This window comes from Balaenoptera ricei, chromosome 8 (genome assembly GCF_028023285.1).
Source record: "Balaenoptera ricei isolate mBalRic1 chromosome 8, mBalRic1.hap2, whole genome shotgun sequence".
In the NCBI taxonomy this organism is placed as follows: domain Eukaryota; kingdom Metazoa; phylum Chordata; class Mammalia; order Artiodactyla; family Balaenopteridae; genus Balaenoptera; species Balaenoptera ricei.
In genome coordinates this window covers 4,123,837-4,143,169 of record NC_082646.1, presented here as the reverse complement: position 1 = coordinate 4,143,169, position 19,333 = coordinate 4,123,837, and the positions used below count along the sequence as shown (strand labels likewise).

Genomic DNA, 19,333 nt, shown 5'->3' with positions numbered 1-19,333 from the left:
TAAGTCCTAGGGATGTAATGCACAACACAATAGATATAATGAACACTGCTGTGTGCTATATGTGAAACTTGTTAAGAGAGTAAATCCTAAGAGTTCTCATCAGCAACAAAAAAATTTTTTTCTATTTGTTTACGTTTGGAGATGACAGATGTTCACTAAACTTATTATGGCAATCATTGCACGATGTAGGTAAGTCAAATCATTATGCCATACACCTTGAACTTATAATACAGTGCTATATGTCAATTATATCTCAATAAAACTGGAAGGAAAAAATCCAGCTTTGGATTTTTTATGCTTATATCAGGAAGAAGGAAAAAATCCAGTTTGGGATTTTTTTCCTTATATTGGAAAGAAGTAAAAATGTCAGTAATCATAGACAACCTGACTATTTATCAAGAAAATCAGAAATAGAACTTAGAAAATAAAATTTAAAAAAATCATACCATAATTTACAATACCATCAAAAGACACCAAATATCTAGGAATAAATCTATCAAAAAACCTCTACCTAGAAGACAATTTTCAACTTTTATTTAAAACTCAAGGATACTATGACATATAAAATAGATAACCAGGGCTTCCCTGGTGGCGCAGTGGTTAAGAATCCGCCTGCCAATGCAGGGGACACGGGTTCGAGCCCTGGTCTGGGAAGATCCCACATGCTGCGGAGCAACTAGGCCCGTGAGCCACACCTACTGAGCTTGCGCATCTGGAGCCTGTGCTCCACGGCAAGAGAGGCCGTGACAGTGAGAGGCCCACGCACCGCGATGAAGAGTGGCCCCCACTTGCCACAACTGGAGAAAGCCCTCGCACAGAAACGAAGACCCAACACAGCCAAAAATAAAATTAATTAAAAAAAAAAAAAAAAAAAAAATTTAAAATAGATAACCAACAAGAACCTACTGGGACTTCCCTGGTGGTCTAGTGGTTAGGATTTGGAGCTTTCACTGCCGTGGCCTGGGTTCAGTCCCTGATCGGGAAACTGAGATCCCGCAAGCTGAGTGGCAAGGCCAAAATAAAAATTAAAAAAAAAAAAAAAAGACAAAAAGGAAACCATACTAAGGTATTCTGTTCATATAAAGTTCAAAACCATGGAAAACCAGTCTACAGTGCCAGCAGGCAGGAGAGTGTGACCTTTGAGGAGAAGGGAAGGAGAAGTGATTAGGAGAGAGCGTGAGGATGGCTTTTAGGAGATGGTAATGTTCTATTATTTAATCTGGGTGTTGGTTACAGAAAGTGTTCACTTCGTGATATATCATTGCACTATTGCTTATAAGTTTTTGCACTTTTCCATATGTATGTTATAATTTAATTAGAAAGTTTAAAAAACAGTAAGGAAATATGGGGGACATAAAGGACATTACACAAATAACATGGAAAAGAATAGATATAAAAATGATCACAGAGAGAATGTTAGATATAGAAAGCAGAGTCAATATACTCACACTGATATTCCTGGAAAAGTGAACATATCAAATGAAACTGAATAGATCTTCAAAAACCTAATAGATGAAAATGTTCCCGAAACAGAGTCTTAACCTATACATGAAAAGGACACACTCTGTCCTAGGGAATTCTGATTCATATGCTGGTGAAGTCATTAGACTTAAAAGAAAAACTTCAGGGCTTCCCTGGTGGCGCAGTGGTTGAGAATCTGCCTACTAATGCAGGGGACACGGGTTCGAGCCCTGGTCTGGGAAGATCCCACATGCCGCGGAGCAGCTGGGCCCGTGAGCCACAACTACTGAGCCTGTGCATCTGGAGCCTGTGCTCCGCAACAAGAGAGGCCGCGATAGTGAGAGGCCCACGCACTGCGATGAAGAGTGGCCCCTGCTTGCCGCAATTAGAGAAAGCCCTTGCACAGAAACGAAGACCCAACACAGCCAAAAATAAATAAATAAATAATAAAAAAATAAAAAAAAAAAAAAAAAAAAGAAAAACTTCAAGGATAAAGAAAGACTCAAACAGGCATTAAGATAGAAAAGGAATGAGGAAAATAATCAAAATTAGACTCAAGATTTGTATAAATTAAATGCCAGGAGATAATGGAGCAAAATTCTAAATAGCTGTGGTTACTGAACAGAACATAAATACATTAGTTACAATAATAATGCAACTAACACCAAACAGTGGGGGAGGGGAGGAGGGGGAGGAAGTGTCAGTGTGCTGATGTCAGGTCATCACAGTAAGAGCTGAGGACACAGGGGACCGGAGCCCAAGGCCGGTTAGGAAACCGTGAGGACTCCAACATCTTTCAGGTTCACCTCCATTCGCTTTCCTTCTACTACACTCAAGTAAATTTAAGTTTAAAGTATTTAGATTAATAACAGCATTTAGGGCACAATTTTCCCCTGCTTGTTTATCTTTGTCTGTTTTATATCTGGAAGGAAGTCTAGAATAATAGTTACCAATTGTAAATTAATGAGGATGCTCCTGGGCAGAATTTGTTTGTTTGGGCTTTTTAATGTACTTCTCTTTTGTTTTGTATTACTTCAACTTTTTATGAAAAAAAAACATTACTCCAAATATTAGTGAATGAATTAATCATCTATGAAACACAAAGGCATTTAATTTTATTTTTCTCCTGCCAAGTTGTAAAAATGAATTAAATCTATCCATTGCTTGCTTGGTGGAATCAATAAATATTCACAGAAATGGACATGATTTGTTTTATCAAGTGTAAACTTAATTAGTACAAAATTACTAAAATAAAATAGTAACTCTGCTACAGAACATTTTTGTCTCCCCGAAGTTTATACATATGTCAAAACCTAATCCCCATTGTGACGGTGTTAGGAGGTGGGGCCTCTGAGAGGTGATTAGGTCATGAGGGTAGAGCCCCCATGAATGGGATTAGTGCCCTTATACAAGACCCCAGAGAGCAGCCTCACCCCTTCTGCCATGTGAGGGCACAGCCATCTGTGAACAGGAAGAGGGCTCTCACCAGATAACAAATCTATTGGCACCTTGGTCTTGGACTTCCCAGCCTCCAGAACTGTGAGAAATAAGTTTCTGTTGCTTGTAAGCCACCCAGTGTATGGCACTCTGTTATAGCGGCCCAGATGGGCTAAGACAAGTTCTCATTCAAGACGGCAGACCCACAAAATTGTAGGTCACTACCAATCAGGAATAAATTCAACCATGACTGATATTAGGAAGACTCCTAATTCTTGCTAGATTTCATAAATAATATCAACACAATTACTGTTCATTTTCCAAATTTTAAAACGCAAGTTTCCAAATCACCTACTAAAAAATGTTAAAAGCAGAAAGTGCTTACTAATGAGAATTTACTTGATAATTACTCATGACACTCAGTGGTATAGCTAAATAACAGTCATACTAGCCAACATGAAAATAAAACTATTTGGATTCACATTCCCTTGAGGGTAAGACTGACAATATCTAGCTTCTGCACCTTCCTTATCACTTTTGCAACCTGGAGGAAAATAACGAAGAAGTCCCTCAAAGTCAAGTAGGATATATTAGAAATATAGATAAAAGGAAAGAAAACCAAGAAGAATCTCAATTCTCTGAAAGTAGAATGAGGAAGGTTGCCACTAAATATATATGTAATTTAAGCAGGAATTTTTCCCTAATATTTAAAAATAGATTGTCATACTAAGTAAGTCAGAAAGAGAAAGACAAATATCATATGATATCACTTGTATGTGGAATCTAAAATATGATACAAATGAACTTATTTACAAAACAGAAACAGATACACAAACAAAGAGAACAAACTTACGGTTACCAAAGGGGAAAGGAGAGGGAGAGATAAATTAGAAGTTTGGGATTAGCAGATACAAACTACTATATATAAAATAGATAAACAACAAGGTCCTACTGTATAGCACATGGAACTATATTCAATATCCTGTAATAAACCATAATGGAAAAGAATATGAAAAAAGAATATATATATTATATATTATATATATAACTGAATCACTTTGCTGTACACCAGAAACTAACACAACATTGTATATCAGCTATAATTCAATAATTTTAAAAAAAGACCAAGTACTAAAGTGTTTCCCAGTTTCCATAGACACTTTTGAAACTCAGGATTACTCTTTGGAACTTGAACCAATATCCAGTTGATATGCTTATTTTAATTTAATGCTTAAATTTCCCTGACAAATCATTTTTTTATTACCACGCTATTGCAATATATACTGGTTGGAGTGTGTTAGTGTCATGTTCTGCTTTGTTTTCATTAACGGACATTGAGAATATTCTAAACACATGAGAAATAGACACCCAGAGAATGCACAGTACAGAGGGTTGGGGGCATTCCAGGGAAGGGTAACTTCAGTATTATCCACAATCAACAAAAAGGCAAAAAAGCAATGCATTACCTGTTGAGCTGTAGCATCCTGTTGGACATAAGCTACCTGGCCTGGGTCTGTAAACAGCGTCTAAACAAACAACAACAAAAACTTATCAATAGATCGTTAGACAGCTCATCTACACAGGAAAAATTATACTACTGCTAAGCACCAATTCCTGAGAGTTAACTACCAAATAGCTAGTAATAATCTTTCATTAACAAAGAAGATAAAGATAGTCATCTTACATGTTGCTAAAGCCTTTCATTCAGATGGCTCCAAAGAGATTGTAAAAGCTAACCATCTCTATTGGCTAACATACTTCATACTTCAGGAGTTTACTCTAAAGCAAAGCCTCTCCTGAGACTGAATGTCACAGTTAATTAAAAAGGCATGCCATGAACAAGGGGGCATGCATTCAACACGTAACACTCTATCACAGGGGTAGACTTGCAATTAAATGAAAATAGTTGGAGATATACCGGCAAATAGAAGAGTACTGTATACCCAAGGATTACAACTCTTTCAAATATAAATGCACACTCATTATCACAAGAGAAGTAGAAGGAAAATAAATTGAATTTAATGTTCCACGGATTCTTTTTTGGATAAAAGCCAGTAAAATCATAATTTTAAAAGTTCTGATTATAAACACATAATTTGGGTCATGGTGCAGCAAAGATAAATAGAGAAGGAAAATCTTCAAAATGATCTTAGCCAGGGTATCACAGAAAATCTCCAGTCCAGAAAAGTATTCTTTCCGAGAGACTTTAATTTGCCTGAGGCTTTAGCAAACCTATGGGCATAAGAACTAAGGTTAAGTGTTGATTCCAGAGAACTGTAAAAGAGAATTTCAGCCAGTGTCAGATTTCTTATATTTGACAATAAAAAAAATTATCATAATTCAGACATTTAGTAACACAGTAATGAACCAAAAGTTGGTCACAGGACATTCTTCACATAATCTACATGCACTTATTTTAATACAGCTAGGGGGCTAAAACAAAGAAGGGACATTCCAAAAGTATCATCTGACTATTAGGCAATTTCATCTTTATGTGGATTTGAAAGGTATTTATTAGGTGGGTCCCATGTTTTCTTGGGAGTGATTTGAGTCTCTTGATTAAATATTGCATGAGGGCAAATTTTTATTACCAGGATCCTACTATAAACCATGGAACTGATTTCTCTTTTAATATGTTTAAAAGTGCTTTGTACACTGTAAAGTGCTAACAATACAAACTAACATTGTTTTTTTTTAAATATTTATTTATTTTGGCTGCGCCAGGTCTTAGTTGTGGCACACGGGATCTTTTCAGTTGCAGCATGCGGACTCTTAGTTGCGGCATGCATGCGGGATCTAGTTCCCTGACCAGGGATCGAACCCAGACCCCCTGCATTGAGAGCGTGGAGTCTTACCCACTGGACCACCAGGGAAGTCCCATACAAACTAACATTTATATATTGGGGAATATTCGTGTCATGCATTTGTAAACTAATATTCAGAGTCACTGGCAAAAAAATGAAAGTAGCTGTAATTGTACAGTTTTTACCTGCGCTTCTATTACAGTTCTACACATCAGTAAGTTATTAGTAAATAGCAGTTAATAAGCTAGTAGGATCCCTCGTTTAACTGAAATAATCTGCATGTTTTCACTGATCTGTCTTGATTAAGTAACCATGTTTGGCCTGGTTGTTGATACCTTAGGAAAAGTAAAAGCTGATAATCTTGTTAATAAAATCAATCAGGAACTTCCCTGGTGGCGCAATGGTTAAGAATCCACCTGCCAATGCAGGGGACACAGGTTCGAGCCCTGGTCCAGGAAGATCCCACATGCCGCGGAGCAACTGAGCCCGTGCGCCACAACTACTGAGCCTGGGCTCTAGAGCCCACGAGCCACAACTACTGAGCCCGTGAGCCACAACTACTGAAGCCCAAGCACCTAGAGCCCGTGCTCCACAGCAAGAGAAGCCACTGCAATGAGAAGCCCGCGCACCGCAACACAGAGTAGCCCTTGCTGGCTGCAACTAGAGAAAGCCCGGGCGCAGCAATGAAGACCCAACGCAGCCAAAAATAAATAAATCTATAATTTAAAAAAAAAATCAATATCAATAGTCAGTTGGGGAAAGAACTCATTCGAGGTTAGTGCTCTAACTCCTTATTACATTTAATTTAAATAAATAAACCATATCTTCCTCTGCCCAGGTGGTTATAAGCTCCTTGAGAGCATAAATCTTATATGAATATTTCCTGCATCACCAGCAAATAGCACAGTGACTGGCAGAGAGTAAACCTAAGTAATTGGCGAATTAACTGATTGACAAACAAACTATAAACCATCGTCCTCCACGTGCCTGCGCAGCTTCCACCGGATGGATGTAGACCAGCGTGTGCTCCGGACCATCCACTGACGCGTAAGAGGAACCATCTGCCGTGTACACCACCTGCTGTGGTGGACGGACCTGGTCATCGGTGTAGACAATCTGGGCCACAGTTCCAGCGTCTGGAACAAAATGCACCTGGGGCAAAAAAAAAAAAAAAATAACCAGCAAGTATGTAGCAACCACCCTTGTGGAACAAAACCTGTCTCACAAAGACGCAGGACTGACCGAGAACATTACACACTTGCATTTCTAAAAGATCCCCACTGAAAGGAGAACTCAACTGATACGCCTTCATCTATGCTGAGTTAGTGACTTGGCAACAGGATCCGAGGACCTTGTCACTGATTTATTGCTCAATATTAGGCAACCGATTTAAAGTTCCCTTTGCCTCAAATGTCCAATGCAGGTATCTCTTTCGGGGAGTACTGACAGGGTGGTTCACTGACCCTGAAAATGTGACAGAAGATGCCTGGCTGACAACATTACTGAACTACAAAATACAAATTGTTTGTAATGTGAAAAAATATGTCAAGACTCAAAAGCCAATTGCTTTCAACACATCATAAGAATTCTACTTTATAACTAACAGTGCCTTTTGGCAAACACATTAAAACAAGGTCACTTTCTTTCCTACAAATTCCTTCATACTCCAAGGCCGTTCGGGAGGCGAGCTGGTAAACGTTTGCTGACTCGGTGAACGTAACAGAACTCTTCCTTTCCAGCTAGGTAAAAATACAAAAAATTCTAAGAAAGTACTTTTAAGGGGTTTTGGACAACTATTTCAGTTGTCATCAGGGGAAATAATTTTCTATCTACCAAGAACTAAAGCAGAAACTGGATTCTGTAAAGTGCTTTCTGAGTAGTCAGCTTTGGAGGTTCTTGAAGGCTGGCATACAGCCTAGTATCTGATATTGAAGGTACAAAGCAGATGGTCAAAGAACACATTTGGGAGAGAAATCGTTTATGTGCTGATATTGAAGTTAGCTATTGAAGTTAGGTCAGATTCCTTACTCTTACACTGTCTTGGCTTTAGACCTAACTTTTTTATTTCAGTTTTTTTCCAGTGGAGAATAGTAGATCCAGAAGATGACATAAGCTAATTCAATCCCCAGAAAGAAAACTGGAGACCCCATGCAGTCAAGCACCACATAAGTAAAACAAACCTCCACTTCTATACTAAGCGCTTAGTCCAGCTTCTACATAAATCTGCTTTGTCCATGAAGATACAGTTTGCATCCATACAAGACTTAGGCTTCTAAGATATTTGCGCAGTTTTAAGTGCTGCAAAATAATTTTGTGAGTTTAGATTTGTTCATTGACATCAAAATCTTGAACTAGTTTCAGTGCTTAAAAAAGAAAAAAAAAAAAATTTCCTTAAGAGTTAGCCAAACTCTTCAACACCCAGTACTCGGCTAAATCAGAATTCCTGGTTGGGAGAAGGAACACTGGGAGGAGGGGTGCAATAAAGGATGCTAAGCTCTGCCGTCTACCATCTGGTTACCCACAAATGTGGACCCTATTTATTAACGAACTACATTTTTGTTTATAAACAAAATACACCAAACTATATAGCTACATGAAAGTAGCCTTCCAAATAGTTTCCATGAGAACCAAAACAGCATTCTCAATTATTCTGCTGGAAGCATCTCTGGAACTTTTTTGCTCAGTATTCAAACTCAGACTTTCAAATCATACCAGATGATCAATTTTATGTATTGTAAATTTGTTATATTGCTTAAATTAAATAAAATGTGTATATTTAAAGGTTTCAATGTTAATTTTCTGATTTTGGTAATAATACTATGGTTAGATAATTTGACAGAAATTAAATTAAAATTACATATATATTATAATGCTTTAAAATGGAGTTTTATACTTTGGTCACACGTAAACACGGCTCCCTATGAATGCTGACTCTTCTCAAAATTCAAATGCATACCAAAAATGCAGAGGTCCGCCTTTGCTAAGAATAGTCAAAAGAACGTGTGGCTGGTTAGGATAGCAATTTGAAAGGCAGAGATCACTCGTTACAGCAGCATCTGGATAAGCGACTAACCTCCCGAGCTGTGGATTCAGTGGGACAACTTTCAATTAGAGGTTTACATCCTGAATTTGAGAAGAAAAGGAAAAGCCACTCACTTTATAGGCATACCTTTAGTACTTCACTACACATGAAGAAACAAAACCCTTTCCAGGATAACATAAAGAAAACCTCCAGTTTGAAGCTTTCAGCACCAATACCATGAAACAAAACGGAGCAGTGAAATGCACTATGACAATGAGATAGGGAAAGGCAGAGAAGCCATGAGTGGTATGTAGCTCCTCAAAGTCACAGCGACCCATGTGGCTGGAGCGTCCGAAGCGCTGAAACGCTGCCCGTTCCTTCGGCACCAGTTCTGCAAGCCAGCTTCCTCCCAACCACTCATCACTGTACGGGCGCCGCTATTTCTCTAGCTGTCAGCAAACTGTACCAACTAAAAAACTGCTGTCAAGGCCCAGCTGGAAGACCACTCTTCACCTGTGTGGCATTCTCCTCATGCTCTGCAGCTGGAGGCCACACGTGTGAGCTTTCATCTTTGGAATCCATCCTCTCCTTGCTGGACAGCGTCCTGGGCACCTAGAGCAGCTCGGGGTGAAGGACAGTCATCTGCCTACCCCGCGAGTGTTCATCAAGGACAAAAAGGCCTCTCTGCAACGTGCCTGAAAAAAGAGAGAAAAGGACCCAAGACTTTAAATAAATGAATGCATTTTAATAAATTACAGTTTCAACCACAAAAAGGAAAAAAAAAAAAGCTTTGTGAAAGGTTACACACATGGGCAAAAAGGTAAAAATGAAGAAATTATTTGGAATAATGATGCAATGTATTGCATACTTGCTCTGCTCTGGGCACAAGTTAGGTGGATGGAAGCTTCATCACAAATGCTGACGGCAGTCCTCTTAGTTCTCCTGAGGAGGACGAGGCCCCCAGATGCTAAACGCAGGCACGTGCTGGGTTCACAACCGAGACTCGCTGCTGCTCAGCCAGCGCGTCCCTCCCTTGCACACTTGTTTAAAATATTTTATTTATTTATTTATTTATTTAGGTTGTGTCAGATCTTAGTTGCAGGCACACGGGATCTTTATTGAGGCATGCGGGATCTTTATTGAGGCATGCAGGATCTTTTCGTTGTGGCACACAGGCTCTTTGTTGCGGCACTCAGGCTTCTCTCTAGCTGTGGAGTGCAGGTTTTCTCTTCTCCAGTTGTGGTGCGTGGGCTCTGTAATTTGTGGCACTCGGGCTCTCTAGTTGAGGCGCGAGAGCTCAGTAGTTGTGGCATGCGGGCCTAGTTGCCCCGAGGCATGTGGGATCTTAGTTCCCCAACCAGGGATCGAACCCAAGTCCCCTGCATTGGAAGCTGACTCTTTCCCACTGGACCACCAGGGAAGTCCCTGCACACTTGTTTAGACACTGACTTCCTATACCACCAACTCAAAATGAACAGCAGAATAATAAAAGTCACAAAACGAGGAAAAAATGGCAGGCGGAGGGAGCTGAATTTTCTGGGCCACAATTTGGTGAATACAAATATAAACTTTGTTTCCCATTGGGTCCATACAGGGGTGTTGAGTGAGCAAATCAAACATCAACTAAACATCAATGTGCACAAAATCTACATCTCGAAACATTACTATTTTCCAAAATAGATGTTTTAATCAATCTTCCCTTCTGATGATGATAAAACACTGACATTTTAAAGGTCACATGAGATCTGCTGTTTAACGGGGCAGCCAGGCCTGATACACCTCCTCCCACCAGCCCATTAAGTAGCAGAATAGACAGGAAAGGCCAAACTGTTCAGAACACCATTCAACTAAAGGTAAGAAAGACCACTGCCCAGGGACTGCGCTGGTGGTCCCGTGGTTAAGACTCTGCCTTTCAATGCAGGGGGCGTGGGTTCAATCCCTGGTCAGGGAACTAAGATCCCAGATGCCTCGGGGTGTGGCCAAAAATTTTTAAAAATAAATACAAATGAATAAATTGCACATCTCTTTAAAAAAAAAAAAAAGAAAAGAAAAACCATTACCCAGAACCCAGCCAGAATTTTCTCCATTGTTAATGGAAATAAGCTGAGAAACATTCTTAGGCTACACATGCTCCAACCTCTGAACCAGAATAAGGCCCATAGAAGAAAGAAAAGAAACTGGAACACCCAATGTCAGGGCCTAAGTCTGGGATACAGAAAAGCCACGTCCAAACAGCCTGGGAGACTGCTCGGCGGCAACGCTACCATCCTCACCCCCGCCCGAAGGCACCCCACCACACACACACTCGCCCTGCACACACCGGAGGGTCCTGGAAAAGATGCCCGTGTCGCCAACAGGTGACTGTATAAGCAAAGGGGCTGGGAGCAGACTCTCTGGAGAAATAGAAATGTTCTCTATCCTGTATCTAGACTGGGGAGTGGTTACATAGGGAATTCATGTGTCAAAAGTCATCAACCTATTCAATTAAAATATGTGCATTTCACCATGTGTAAATTATACCCCATAAAGCTGTCTTTAAAAAAAAAAAGCATGCCTTCCTATATAATGGTACTGTTTAAGCATACATAAAAAGATGGTCAGGGTGAGTTGCACAGTATGTGAATTATGCCTCAACAAAACTTATATTTTTTTAAAAAGGAACAAAAATATTAAGAAACCTAGGAATAAATGTCACCAACAATATAAAGATCTATAGGAAGAAAATCACAAAATTGTACAAAAGGACATAAAAGGCTCAGTATTACAAAATCATAAAATGTTCCACATCAGAAGTGCTTTTTAAAATTTTTTTATTTTTTAATAATTTCAGACAGAAAAGCAGCATAAATAGTACAAAGAATTCCTGTACTTCTTCACTCAGGTTCCCCAAACGGTAACATTTTACCATGCTTACTTTATTATTCTCTCTCCTTCTCTCTCCCTCTCTCTCTTTTGTCTTTTTAACTTGAACTATTTGAGAGTAAGTTGCAGACACAAAGCCCCTTTACTACTAAATTCTTAAGTGCCTGTTTCCTAAAAACAGGACATTTTCTCACATAACCACAGTACTATCACAATCAGGACGTTAACATGAAAATCGTACTATTACCTAATTTACAGACCACATTCAACTTCTGCCAATTGTCTGATTACCGTCCTTTGCAGAGAAGGAAACCCCTCTTTTTCTGGCCCAGGATCCAATCTGGCATCGCACACAGTGCGTCCCGCGGACACGTCCCGTCTGTCCCCTCGGATCGGGAACAGTCCCCAGTCTCTCCTAGCTCTCCACGACCTTGACATTTTGGAAATGCAGAGGCCATTTGTTTTTCAGAAGGTCCCGCAATTTGAGTTTGCCTGATGTCTCTTCATGGTTAGATTCAGGACATGTATTTTCAACAGGAATTAATACCACAGAAGAGATGTTGTGCTTTTCCCATACAGGAATTTGAGATTTTTTTTTTTTCAGCTTAGTTTGTCAATTGCACAATCACTCAAGTGCACACAGGGACGCAGCGAGGATCCAGGCAGGCTCACCCCTCACGCTCTGGAAACACACCAGCCCAGAGTGCCTTTCTTATTTGTTTTCATTTCTAGAAAGGTGCTTATTATTTCTCTCTACCTGGAATCCCTTATCAATTCTTCAGAATCAACCCATACCATCAATTTGTTATCTATTCTTCCAAAGATACTTTATGCATATACAAGCAAAATTCAAACACTCCACGCCTCTTGCAGCCACACACGGCAGCATGCTATTGATTCTATACAAAGCAGCATCTCTTTTAAACCTTATTTATTCCATATAATATCATACCCTTTACATTGTTCCATATCCATATAGCATTTCCTCATTCTTTATTACAGCTGCATCATTTCATTATATGAATATATCATAATGTATTTAATCTTGTGTTGATAAACAGGTTATTTTTAATCTTTTGTGATGAATGCATTTGGACATACAATGTGCTATATCTTGAATTCTTTTGAAGTCTTTGAGGGATAATTTGGAGTCAGTTACAGTGGCTGTATGACTGTAGAGTAACTGTTAGTTTCTGAACTCCAGCACTGGGGCTGTCCTCTCCCTGTGCCTAGCGTGCGATTTCGGTAGCAATTCTGTGACTTAACTGACTTCAGGCAAAGCAAGGACAGTCTCTAAATCCCTCTCCTTCTCTGTAAAATGGGGATCATAAGGTTATTGACAGAACATGAAATAATGCACATAAAATGCTTAGCACAATGCCTGCTCCATGATAAACACTCACGTATTAGATTTTAAAAAAAGGTTCGATCATATTGCATTTTTCTGTCTAAATGTCTGCCTCCCCATCTCAACTCGAAGTTCCTTCAGGTCAAGGAATATGAGTAACTCTAGATCTGTCGTGTGGCTCGTCCTTGATCATTTGTACAGATCGGTCGCAGGGGGAAGAGAGAAGAAGACACCTGATCCCAATGGGGGTGTCCAGGGATGACTTCTCAGAGAAGGTGAATCTTCAAGGATGAATAGGAACAAGAAAGAAGAGATGGGAAGGGACAGGATATTTACTCTAGACTGAAATACCTTTATCCTAATCTTACCAAAATAAGGAAGTACACATTACATGACATAAAATACCAGAGACTGCAGAAGGCAAGGATAAAGGGGGAGAAAAAAAGAAAATAACTACTTGGCAGATGGGAGCAAAATAACAGAACAGTTCATCGACACATAGGAAAGCCTGCTAGTAAAATTTAGCAATATGGATGTGAAATACTGCCCACAGTGTCAGCTCCCAATAATTTTAGAATACTGTTAGCACATAAAGAAGCCCAAGATGGTGAAAACTCTTGGACTTCCCTGGTGGTCCAGTGGCTAAGAATCCACCTGCCAATGCAGGGGACACCGGTTCGAGCAGTGGTCCAGGAAGATCCCACATGCTGCAGGGCAACTAAACCCATGTGCCGCAACTACTGAGCCTGCGCTCTAGAGCACGTGAGCCACAACTACTGAGCCCGCGTGCCACAACTACTGAAGTCCGCGTGCCTAGAGCTCGTGCTCCGCAACAAGAGAAGCCACTGCAATAAGAAGCCCGCGCACCGCAACGAAGAGTAGCCCCCGCTTACCACAACTAGAGAAAGCCCGCGGGCAGCAACGAAGACCCAGCACAGCCAAAAAAAATTAAATTAAATTAAAACGGCTTCCCTGGTGGCGCAGTGGTTAAGAGTCCGCCTGCCAATGCAGGGAAGTCCTCGTAGTTTTATAAACCTAGCAATTTATCAAATAACCAATGCCCTGTACCTGAACTTTCTTCATGGCAAGGCTTGTCATATTTTATTTCCTTTTTTATTACTACTTTTTTAACTGCACAATTTATAGAACCCTGTTGATCTTGATTCATAGGCGAGGCGGAAGGATGATTCCAGGAACTACCTTAGCGCTGTCCAACAGGCAAGTGCTGACAGGCTCTGTGAGCTAGGGACAGACTTCCTCCACTCCTCTTCTTGACCTGAAAGAACCCGAGATCCACAAGCTGTACCTTGTCTAGAAAATGGCCACCTACCTTCCTTCTCTCACCCACTGTCTAAAATGTTAGAGACTGCACTTCCAGGAGGAGAAGCATTTCTATCCTCTCTAATGATTTTATTCAACAAATATTTATTAAATACTTATTAACAACAAATATTTATTAAATGTGCCAGATACTGTTCTAGGTCCTATATATATACATATATAATATATATATATACGAATGAATGAATGACTAGTGTTATATAATTGAAAGTAGGAGCTTTAGCATCAGACAAATCTGGGTTCTACGCCCCCAAATCTACCACGGACTTACTAGGTGTGATGTTAGTAAAGTCACAGACTGATTCTCAGTCTCCTTGTTGGAAAATCCAAATTATCTGCCCGGCATGGCTGTTGTTAAGACTTAACAGTCTGCATTTCATCAAGTCTCTAATGCACTTTTTCCCACCTGTTAACATTTCTGAATGAGGGGTCTATTTTACCACACTGGGGTCCCACAGTCGCCCTCACCCAGGTGGCAGGGAGGCTGCGAATGCACTGCCTGCTCGTGTGTGACCTTGCTCACGGCCCTTCATGAGTTCTGTCCTCGCTCCACCGAGTCACGTGTGCTGTCAGCACTAGACGCCCTGAGTGTAACTGCCATTTTAAATGCAGAAGGATGACACTGTAATTTGGCATTGAAACTGAAAGCCATGGGAACAGCAGCTGGGCACAAATTTGATTAGGGAAGCAAATATCCATCACTGGAAAAATGACCTTGCCCAACAAACCTATGGGACTTGGGTATAAGAGACAGCGTCGTGAATGATGCTGCTTTGTGCAATGTTATTACTGAGATACGTGGAAAGACAGGCCTGCCACAGGCGGAATAAAAAAACACCGCGATCAGAACTCCCAGAATGGGTACAAGCTGTTTGGAGGAGATTCCTGGTGACAGCAGTGCGCCCTCTTTTCAGAAATGCTGTGTCACCAGCACTCTTGATGGCACAGGGACATCGATGACCCTGAGCCAAAAGTGATTCTGAAGAGTCAGCCTCTGAAAGCGACAACATTTTAGGAATATCTTAAACAATTTATTTCACTTATGTTTTCCCTTTTATGTATGCACGAGTGATGTGATAAAAATCTATGCCTAAATAACTCTAAAAGAGCTCTTTCAACAAGTATCTAATAAAAATTCTAAGTACCAAAAAGCACTTGAATCAGAGTTGAATTGGCAAGGCTTTTTCCTTTTGTAATGATACATAAAATAATTGTTGTTTCTTACCACTGACATCTTAGATTCAAGACAACATGATAGCATTTGGGATCATGTAGCATAATGACGAACATTCGAGAAATGGTAGCAATTCTTTTCATGCTTTGTGAACATCGAGCATAAAAGGTTGAGCAAGAGCTCTGCTCCCACGGAGCTCACAATCTAGTGGGAGGGATGGGCAGCTGGCTTCCCAGCTCACCGGGGATGCCTGCGTGGTAAGAAGGACAGTGAGGAAACGTGAGGGGGAGAAAGAAGGAAAGAGAAATGCCTGCCTTTCCAGCCGCTGCACTAATAAGGCTGGCCCGGAGCCAGACGACGGAGTGGCCCAGTGATCCAGCCTCCACATCGCCCGCCTGCCCTCCTCGTAGTTCCCACCCCAGAGCCATATCCCCTCAACATCCACCAGCCCGGTTCCCACCATCACCCGCCCTTTTGGGCTGAAAGAAGCCAATTCTCCAGAACCACTCAGGACTTGGAGTCGAGAAGCTCCCGTTTCATCACCTGCACGAAGAGGTGGAAGAAGAGGCCCAGATCCACCTTCAAAGGTAGATGTGCACCCAGGATGACAGGATGAACTATAAATACAATTTCACTTTAAAACGTTGTTATAGATAGTTGTTAAATTCCCCGGGATTATGGCACATTGTTGAACCTCAGAAACACTAAGAATGCAACAGAGGATTCTGCACTGGTGAGGTGCCTTCCAGATGCATCATTCTTCACATGGAAAGAAGTGTGCCACAATCTAGACAGTACACTTGCAAATCAACTTTTCTGGCTCATTACAAACTAACCAGCAGAGACTGCTAACTCCTTCCCTGAAATCCTACACGACACACGCCATAGAAAGAAGTTAGAGGGAGGCTGATAGACTTGCAAAATGAATATAAAAACTGTGAGAAAGAAAGTGGAGGAGGTGGATTCGCAATCTAGGGAGGGAGCTGTGGGTGAGCTCAGAACAGAAGGGGACCAGCCAGCAGAGCGGGGGTGAGGAGGCAGATTTCCTTCTTGTTCTCTCCCTGAGCTCCTGCTGCCCAGCCTGCAACAACCGTCCCCGCAGTGCAGAAACTCAGCAGCCAGCCCAGCGCGGCCAGCAGTGGGGAGACCTCAGGACACGTGAGAAGGCTGGACAGGGAAACAGACACCAAGGCCAGGAGGCCGGCCAGCCGCCTCCCCTCAGGCCTAGGGCAGCAGTGTGCACAGACAGGAAGGTTCTCCCGGGGCAAACAGGCAATGGCTGGGCCCAGAGGCTCTCTGGCCTGATGTACAAGCAATTGCTTGTTTTTGTTTGCTTCTCCTTTCACCTTTCTTGGAATGAACAGGTACAGCTATCTGGTGACTTTTGCTGACCCAAGTATAAAAAGAGCATCCTTCAGGAATACTCACATAGAAATCCATCTCCATTTAAAGGAATGCTGCTTGAGCTTGCTTTAGGTTAGTTCCACTGGAATAGGAACGCAGCCACTGGAATCGCAGCTTGGATTTGCCGTACTTATATGAGAGCAGGCCTGGGATTCAGACAGCCTGGCTTAAAATCACGGACCTGCCACGCTTAGCTTTTGACAATTGGTTTACTCTCTCTACGCTTCAGTGTTCTCACCTGTAGGATAAAGAACTGAAGGATATTAGCTGTGTAATAGTAGGAAACAACCGTAACTAATGTACACGATACAAAAACACCTTTATGTCAAGAAACAGAAAGGACACCTTCTGAAGTCATATTTAAGATTAGATTCCACTTGGTAAGAGTGATTTCACTCTATGTAGAGAGGGGGGGAAAAAAAACCAAACATGTTCATTAAAGCACTAACATAAAAAGGGAAAAGAAAGATTATGGGGAATCCAATTCTGTGACACAGAATAACAGAACTGCAGAACTAGAAGAGAAATTCCAGGCCCATGGTTCTCAAATATGTTCACAAGACAGGACCACAGTGTTCTTTGCCAAGCACCATGAAATATTAACATATATATTTTTTTACGTCACAAAACAATATTAGCTAACATTTGTATAGCACTTACTATGTGCCAGGCATGTTCTAAGTACTTTACGTGTATTGATTCATTTAATCTTCACAATAACCCATGAAGCTGGTACATTATTGTCTCTACTTTATAGGTGAGGGACAGAGAAAGAGAGAGATTAAGTGATTTGCCCAGGGTAACAGAGCTGGTAAGAGCTATCATGTGGCAGAGCTGTGATGCCCAGAAGCCCAGGCCTGTGGCTACCGGGCCCACGTGGTGGCCACCATTCCACCCTGCTTCTCGTTCCGTAAACTAAGATTACTTGACCTGTGTTAAGATTCCAGCATAAATGGCTCCATTATATGAGCTATATAAAAATCACATCCAAGCTCATTTTATAATTTTTTTAAACTATCAGATTAAGCAAGACTAGGTATTCCCAAGTTTTCCACTAACTTTTTTTGCTACTTGTTCATTTGTCACCTCCTAGTGCTGACTTAGGCGATTGGCAGTAATAGCAACAAAGAGTTAATGAAATTTCATGGGACAGAAACTCAAAATAAAGAAAATTCTATCCTTTATTTTTATTTAAATGAAAAAACACCTTGGTCTAGCTCTAGAACACTACTGTTTGGGGGGAGGGTACTCTGGGAACCACTCGTCTCGGGCAGCTTCCGTTTTACAGAAGCTATCATCCAGCTCAGCGCTCTGGCTCTGGCACTGTGGCCATGGTATGCCCGAGGGAAGACAGTACTCAAAGGCCAAGCTCAGGACAGGATGTGCCACCGTGCGCCAGCACCAGTCTGAGAAGTATCACTCATCAACCCCTTCAGCTGATTTAATGTCACGACAGCCGACAAAGTTGTTTAAACCCGTATCCTCATGATTCAGAAGACATAACAGGACAGAATCACAACAAGCGCTCTGCTCTGCACAGCTGATCACCACTACACGACTGAGGTGCTACAGTAAACGTGAGAGCTGTCAAATCAGACCAAGCAGACTGGAAATAAAGGGCTTCTACTATATCTAAGTGCCCATCGACAGATGAATGGATAAAGAAGATGTGGTACATATAGACAATGGAATATTACTCAGCCATAAAAAAAGAACTGAAATAATGCCATTTGCAGCAACATGGATGGACCTAGAGATGATCATACTAAGTGAAGTAAGTCAGACAGAGAAAGACAAATACCATATGATATCACTTATATGTGGAATCTAAAATATGACACAAATGAACTTATCTACGAAGCAGAAGCAGACTCATGGACTAGAGAACAGACTTGTGGTTACCAAGGGGGAGGGGCGTGGGAAAGGGATGGAGTGGGAGTTTGGGATTAGCAGATGCAAACTATTATACAGAGAATGGCTAAACAACAAGGTCCTACTGTATAGCACAGGGAACCATATTCAATATCTTATAATAACCTATAATGGAAAAAATATGAAAAAGACTAGATACATATATGCATGATTGAATCACTTTGCTGTACACCAGAAACTAATACAACATTGTAAATCAACCATACTTCAGTTAATTAATTAATTAATTAAATGTGGAAAAAAAGGCTTCCACAATGTTCACTCATTTAGAATGGCAAGCTGAGATTTTACATTTCATTGATTTCTGGAAGAAACAGTTTTGGAACTCAGAAGGGAAAAAAAGCTGAACTTGGTTCTAAATGGTGAACGGGAACTGGTAGAGGAAGTAACAATGGACAAATAACAAACGTATACAGATTTCAACACAAATTCCCCATTCTTGCTGAAAAGGGGAAGCCCAAAGAATCCATCCCATAGTTTCTCAATTTTAAAAATTCACAACAAATTAGTATTTCCACTGAGAAAAAATGAAAATGAGAAGTGAAAAC

General features: G+C 40.9%; 1 protein-coding gene across 3 annotated transcripts in view; it reads right to left on the bottom strand.

The window, feature by feature from the left end:
* Nucleotides 1-19,333, bottom strand: part of PRDM10 (PR/SET domain 10) — an 85,558-nt gene that overhangs the window by 48,428 nt on the left and 17,797 nt on the right. For all 3 annotated transcript variants that reach the window (XM_059930038.1, XM_059930036.1, XM_059930037.1), the window contains exons 2-4: nt 9,238-9,419; nt 6,690-6,854; nt 4,365-4,424 (exon numbers count right to left, since the gene is read on the bottom strand). In XM_059930038.1, coding sequence (XP_059786021.1) covers nt 4,365-4,424; nt 6,690-6,854; nt 9,238-9,306 — 294 coding nt within the window. In that variant the 5' untranslated portion in view covers nt 9,307-9,419. The remainder of the gene's footprint in view (nt 1-4,364; nt 4,425-6,689; nt 6,855-9,237; nt 9,420-19,333) is intronic.